This window comes from Cucumis melo, chromosome 1, assembly GCF_025177605.1.
Source record: "Cucumis melo cultivar AY chromosome 1, USDA_Cmelo_AY_1.0, whole genome shotgun sequence".
NCBI lineage: Eukaryota > Viridiplantae > Streptophyta > Magnoliopsida > Cucurbitales > Cucurbitaceae > Cucumis > Cucumis melo.
Genome location: NC_066857.1, coordinates 17,579,239 through 17,586,060, shown reverse-complemented (window position 1 = coordinate 17,586,060; position 6,822 = coordinate 17,579,239). Strand labels below are relative to the sequence as shown.

Sequence of the window (6,822 nt, the reverse complement as noted above, 5' to 3'; positions counted from 1 at the left end):
TGAAGGGGATGAAACTAAAAGCTCCCTTCGTTTCTACAATGGCCGGAAGATTTTGAAGATTTAAAATACCATAATAGCACGAGTTAAAATTGGGAGGTGTTTTAGAAATTTTAAAAAATTTAAGAACAAATTTTTAGATTAACTTAAAAGGCATTTTGTATAATTAAAATCATTTTTTAAAATGATAATTACATGAAGAAAAAAAAAAAAGAATAATAATTGTGAGCATTAGGAGTACAAAAGTTGAAAGTTGAAAATAAATCCATTTTTATTCGTCGTCGCCGTCGTCATCATCTTTCATTTTAGACATTTCTTTAGTCCTCGCGCATTCTTTCTTTTCTTATTCACCCGCCATTGAAATCCCCCTAACCTCTGACCTCTTCACCACCTTCACCTTCCTTCTTAGCCCTAACCTCTTCAACAAACACTCTCTCTTCAACAACAACCACTCTCATCTCACTTTCTCCCTTCATCATCACCAACCAACCAACCAACCGACCTTCCTTCTATTCCTTTTCTCTTCCTCGAATCTCCCCGTTTCAAGGTATTCCATCCCGTCACTTCTGCTTCTTCAACTTTCCTTCTTTTCCTCTTCGGATTTGATACTTGATTTGTTTGATTTCTAATCCATGTTCGTATTTGCTTTCACCCTTTTTCGAAATCTGATTGGTTCTTTGTTCTTTCCATCTGTGTTGATTTGTCGGGTTTTTTTTTTTTTTTTTGGTGTTTTAATGCTTTATCTGCTATTTAATATGAATAATTTGAATTGATGATTCTTTCGTTGTTCTGTGATTATGTTTTCGTGTTTAATTTCTCTAAAGGGGTTATATGCTATGCATTTAGGGGTTTTTATTTTCTTGGGATATATTGATATTTTGTGTATACCTTATTCAATTTGGTGCTTGAGAAATATTGTTATGGAGGAGAAATTGGCGTATTAAGTTTCTAGGTGTTATGTGATGATAATGGTTTGTTCATGTTGTGTTTGATCTTAGATAAGAGGGGGCTTTGTTTGGAAGAAGAGTTGGTGTGTTTGGGGGTCTTCAAAGGTTTACAGATTGGTTAGTGCAAGTGATATGCAGCAAAGAATACAAAATCTCATTTCGGGCTTTTGAAATATGGGATCTGTGTGTTGTGTTGCGGCAAGAGACAAGACTGTTGGGGTTGGATCTGGTAGTGAAACGCAGCATAGGAATATTCGTCACTCGCCGAGTTGGAGCTTTCGGTGGGATCATCCTGGGCGTGTGATTGGTGAGGAAGTTTCCCTGAATTCGATTTCAGATGGAGTAAGTAGAAATGATAGGCCAGAGTTCAAATATGAGTCCTCATATGCTTCAGAAGAGGGTAGTCCATTGGAACATTATCGTAGACAGACATGGAAAAACTCCTCAGTTTCTGAAGGAAGCACGACGAATGTGAGGACTCCTACATCAGGTATCCATCTATTTTTTACGTTCATCATTTTTCTTTCACATGATGTTATATTAGTTTTAATTAGAACATAGATATTGGTGCGGGAATCCTTCTCCTGTTTTGTGGGGGTGGGAGGATTTGATTTATAACATTACTAGTGAAGGACTTAAATGAGTGCTGATAAGAAATAATAGCACTGATACCACTACAGAGTTCAATTCTTTTATGTTACCTTAAATTCAATCTTCTTGGCGTGTGGGTTTGGTATAGCTGGCTGCTTCCCCGCAGATTTTTTAATTCCACGTTATTGTCAAGATGAAGCCTGTCAGTCCTGCACAATACCTTTTATTGCAATGATTCTAGCTCAACCTGAAGACAGTGAAATGGGGAACGGCTGAATACCGGACTTGCCATGGCGTTAGGGTAGTATGACTTTACAAATATTTTCTCGACTTCCCATCTCATGCATTTTCGCTGTTGTTGTTATAGGTCGTTCAATTTCAAGAAATGTTTCCACGGATGTTAGTTTGGAACAGGTAGGGTTTTCCCTGTTTGCATGTATGGTTTTATATCGTTCATTATTTTCTCACTGGGTAATCATTGTTTCTAAAGTATGAAGTTGTTTCCATTACTGAATTAGGTGAAGAAAGCCACAGAAAATGCAACAGCTTCTACATCTCCTGCAAAAGTATCCCTTTCAATCCCTTCAACTTCATCTTTGTCAACATCCCCTCTATCAACCCACAGTCACATTCCTTCCACCGGTCTGACCACATCGAGATTGTCTCACTGTTCTCCCGGGCATCGATTGTTACGTCAAGTATCTGGTAACCGCATCCCAGCATACAAGTCACCAAGTAGCTACACAGTTTCAGAGGACAGGCGTGCAATCCCTGGGAGCAATGATTCATTACGGGGATCGCATGGTGGGTCTTCTGATGGTTGGTCTATGAATGCTTTCTCTGAGCTCATGGCAACTTCTCATAGGGGAAGATGGTCCTTTGGCAGTGAATCCTTTGACTTTGCTCGTGAGAAGATGGTTAGATCCTGCAGCCTATTCTCCACTTCACCTTCTGCTGATTCGCAAACTTGCGGAATTTGCTCAATGTTGTTGGTTGAGAGATCTTTATGGACCAGCCAAAAGATAATTGCTAACAATGAACTGTCTGTTGTTGCTGTACTAACATGTGGACATGTTTATCATGCTGAGTGTTTGGAGAGTATGACACCTGAAATTAGCAAGTATGATCCAGCCTGCCCAATATGTTCATTTGGTGAAAAGCAGACACTAAGGATGTCTGAAAAGGCACTTAGAGGTGAATTAGAGTCGAAAATTAGAAATAAGAGGTTAAGGAATCGCATTGCTGATAGCGGTCTTGATAGCGAATCTGCCATGCTTGATCATTTTATAAATACTGGACAACAAGGGAAGTGTCCTAAGTTGTCTTCTAGCTCCAGTTTGAGAGGTTCTTCAGGGAGGGGTTTCTTGAGGCGTCACTTCTCCTTTGGCTCAAAGGGAGGGACTAAAGCCCTACCAGAAAGTAACAACACGGCGAAGAGAAAAGGATTTTTATGGTCAAGATCTACTAAGATGTGACATTTTCTATAATTTCTTATGGGAGGTGAGCTCCCCCATCTCGTGTGCATGTTTCCTTCTCATTTGGCAGTTCATATTGTTTCCACATACAACCTATGGAAACCGGTATAAGCTCTGTTCGGTTCTTGTTAGACTTACAATTGTTCATGAACGCAGGTTCCGCAATTCACCTCTGATAGGTAGGCTGGTACACAAAGTGAAGAATGCAAGATAGAATTGACTAAGGGGATACACTACAACATCCCTAGGTTTGGATAGTTGGATAATTCTTTATGAAATTTATACAGGCTTAGTTTGTGGAGTCAACAACACTGTATATAAGAACGTAGGGTAAAAGAAGTAACAGTTCAGATAAACAAGATTGAAAGAATTGAATTGCATCATGACGCATTAGATTGGCGATTCTCATTCTTATCTTGTACAGTTCGATATGTTTTGACGTGGACCATTGTAGGCATTCATCAAACTTATGTTATGAGTTCTGATAGACTACCTCTGATTTTTTTTTTTTTTTACTCAAGCAAGATATCATTTTCTCTGACCATGGGTAGCTATCGTTTTGCCTCTGCAACCAACAAGGAAACATCAGGTACGATCAGTGGACTCCAATCTTTTCTCAATTACGGGCTTTTCTTGATTTCTCATTGGACTGTAAAAATTGGAATAGTATTGACTGACCAATAGTTCAACCTGTGTTCCAACTTTAATTTTCTTGTACTTTTAAGAGTAAACCACATGTGGGTTACTTCGTCTTGATTAGTCCTGTCTCTAGAAACTCCTTGTTCTTGCTTGGCATGTATGGTAAAAACTTGTATTAAGTTTGAGAATATATTTGGCTTGTGCTGACGCTCCTACTCCTACAATTTGGCAAGAATTGACCTGACCTCACAAAAGTTAGAAAAGCCAACATAGACAAGATAGATATGGTTCTTAAATATGTTGGATTTGGATTGGTTTCATTTCGGAAGCTGACACCTGTTCCTTAAATCTCTTACGTGGCAATCTAAAAAAGATGACGTGTTAGGCTTAGACAGGTACTCAGCTTCTGCTTTATGATTATTTTTTGTCTGGGAGTGGAATATGTGGAATGAGAATAGAGAAAATGGTTGATGTACGGGACGAGCGTGGCAACCATCCGACTCACCGACAAGCATGGCAACCCCATCCAACTCACCGACGAGCACAACCCGGTAGTGCTGACTGATGAACATGGCAACCCCATGTGGCTCACTGACATCGAAACCAAGGTTGGCACGTCACTCGTGTCACTGATGTTTGTGGTGGCGGCGGCGGCGGCGGCAATGACTGCTTCTGATGTTAAAGGTAGTTAAAAGCAGGTGGTTCAGGAGGTGGCTTATGGCGACGGTTAGCTGCCGTTGCAGCCACATGAGGAGGATGAAGATTGTGGCTCTAGTTCCCCCGCCCTGTCTACCACTTCAGGCTCTGGTTCGGTGAGTCCAACTTTTTGAACTATTACCTGTCGTTTCACTTTGGATATGTTCGAGATCAAAATTCACTTTTGTGATTTTCGCTCTCTCAGTTTCTTCTTCCGATTTTCGTTTTGTTTTGGTGTTTGCTCTTCTTAAACTTCCAATACTGCTCTCCGGGTTTGATTCAAATGTTGCAAAGTTCACTAAACTTGTGACAGAGTTCCATCGTATTAAATTCCCCTCATATCCTTATATACTTCCATCAACATTTTAACAAGTTCAACCTCGAGGAAATCACATTTCTATTAAATTATATATAAAAAAATCATAGCAAATTGTGCTTGAAAATGTCACTAATCTAAATATCATAGAAAATAAACATGCACGTGTTAGCTTGTTCAAAATTCTTAAACTATCAAAGGGAATTTTATATAGATGACTTACAAATTTATGGAAGAATAAAGTTCAACGAGCTTTTTAAATTTATTTTTTCTCTATTGTTCTTCCACTTTTCTCACTCTTGTTCTACTCACTTTTTCCTTTTTCTTTTCCCTCTTTGCTCTCATTCTAGTGCGCTATCTTCCTTGTGTCCTCTACATTTGGTTCGTTGTGTATCTACTAAAACTATACGAGATGCCGTTGGCTATCACTCAATACTGGAGGAAGAATGAAACAACTTTGCATAGTGTTATCCTTTTTCATGCAATCGTCCAAGGAAAATATAGGGAAGGAAGCATTTTTGGGTGAAATACCACAAGAGAGGTTTATAGAGTGAAATAGAATGAAAATGGAGTGAAATAAGAAAAAAAGATATTAATGAAAAAAAAATTGAAACTGGTTATAAAAATCTATTTTGGAAAACCAGGTGAAATAACATTTTTGCCTAATTTTTTTAAGGTCATTCTATCACATTATTTGAGATAAAAATTAAAATTTATGGGCATTTCACATAACCCTTATACTTTGTTTGTAACATCAATTCACTTCCTTCCCTTTAACTTATTATTATTAATTGCATTCATAGGAAGGTCGAGTGGAAGCCCAAAATGGAACATGATCGTGTGCTCAATGAAGTCGTTTTTCATAAGTCGTGGTTATGCAAGCAAAATGTAAAAATAATAATAATAATAATTACCAAGAGTTGAACATATTTCACTTCGACCAAAAAGTTTTAAACAGTTGAGCATACATGTGGTTTAGTATTTGGGATTTAATTTTATAGTTTCCATTACTTCTTAGCCTCGCTTAAAGTGTAATAATAATGATAAGTTATATAATTTGATGTGATCGTTTGTGGGGAAGAATTTAGTCACCCACTATGAATTTGTTTGCATCCTGCTATCATTTCCATTCTGTGGAAGAACAAAATGATGACAGGAAGAGGGGGAAGAGGAAGAAGAAAGGACTAACATAGAAATAAAAAGAGAAGCTAAGGGGAGGAAGATACAAATAGGAGTGCCTCCAGCCTCTCCCGTTCCGACCACCACAACTACCAAAACCGTCTCTCCGACCACCACAGCTATGGAAGGAAAGATCAACTCACCATGGAGAATCTGAATGATAATTCGAACTTGAATTTTAAATCTTTTAAGTAGTAGTTTTTGGTTCGTGTTGTTTGAGATATGTTTTCCTTAGTTATTCAAATGTCAAAGGTCTGTTTACCCAATATAATTTTAACATAGAATTTTAGGAGAAAATAATTTTGGGTCTAGTTTCTATTGATACTAAGGTTCCAAAAATGTTACATATTCGATCTTGGTAACTAAGGTAGATCTATAAAATTTAGACATTGAAATGAGTTTCTGAATTTTCTATATTAGCTATTTGATTATTAGTCAGGCTTCGTTTAATTTATATGGTTTATTTGTTTTTGGTGTTTTGAAGATTAACTCATCTTACAGATATCGATGACCTATAAATTTATGTGTTTATTCTTTTTCTTTTTTTTTTTTTACTAATGTTTCAAGAAACTAAATCAAACTAGAATAAATGTGTAGTCTAAAAAGATATTTTTGTGTTTGGAATTTGATTAGAAATCTAAGCATTTTTAAAAAAAATGTGAGAACGAATTAATATGGCAAAATGGGAAGAAACAACCAGAAATTTCAAAATTTTAAATCTGAAAACAAAAGACTTCTTGCAGATGTGGCAGAACAAGTTTTAAAATTAAGCCTCCAACTCATACTTTACAAGGTCTTTTCAAAAATATAAAAAAGAGAGTATTTATATTAGATAGAACAATTCCGAAAATGGAAAAAGTTTGGAGACTTACCGTGTAAAATACCAAAAATATCCCACCAATAATGCACGTAATATATTTGATAATGTGATTTAGTACATGATCGTTTAGATTTGACTATCTTTTGGTACATGATCGTTTAG

General features: G+C 37.0%; 1 protein-coding gene across 4 annotated transcripts; it reads left to right on the top strand.

The window, feature by feature from the left end:
• The first annotated feature begins 263 nt into the window (after positions 1-263).
• Positions 264-4,549, top strand: LOC103490364 (uncharacterized). 4 transcript variants are annotated; one of them, XR_007824211.1, is made up of 6 exons: positions 267-544; positions 996-1,434; positions 1,903-1,949; positions 2,054-3,035; positions 3,167-3,258; positions 3,536-4,549. XR_007824211.1 is itself a non-coding variant. In XM_051090811.1 (6 exons), the coding sequence occupies exons 2-4, from the start codon at positions 1,119-1,121 to the stop codon at positions 3,008-3,010; spliced, it is 1,320 nt and encodes a 439-aa protein (XP_050946768.1). In that variant the 5' UTR covers positions 267-544; positions 996-1,118; the 3' UTR covers positions 3,011-3,035; positions 3,167-3,189; positions 3,532-4,549. The 4 variants fall into 4 exon arrangements, 2 of the variants coding, with proteins under 2 accessions (XP_008448078.1, XP_050946768.1); XR_007824213.1 differs by having other exon boundaries at positions 3,532-4,549; XM_051090811.1 differs by having other exon boundaries at positions 3,167-3,189; positions 3,532-4,549.
• Positions 4,550-6,822: the final 2,273 nt, after the last annotated feature.

What these genes read in the sequence shown, in the direction of transcription:
- LOC103490364 (XM_008449856.3), top strand. Translation starts at nt 1,119, where the DNA reads ATGGGATCTGTGTGTTGTGTTGCGGCAAGAGACAAGACTGTTGGGGTT. An exon ending in TGTGAGGACTCCTACATCAG is followed by an intron (nt 1,435 to 1,902) that starts GTATCCATCTAT and finishes TTGTTGTTATAG; the next exon opens with GTCGTTCAATTTCAAGAAAT. An exon ending in CGGATGTTAGTTTGGAACAG is followed by an intron (nt 1,950 to 2,053) that starts GTAGGGTTTTCC and finishes TTACTGAATTAG; the next exon opens with GTGAAGAAAGCCACAGAAAA.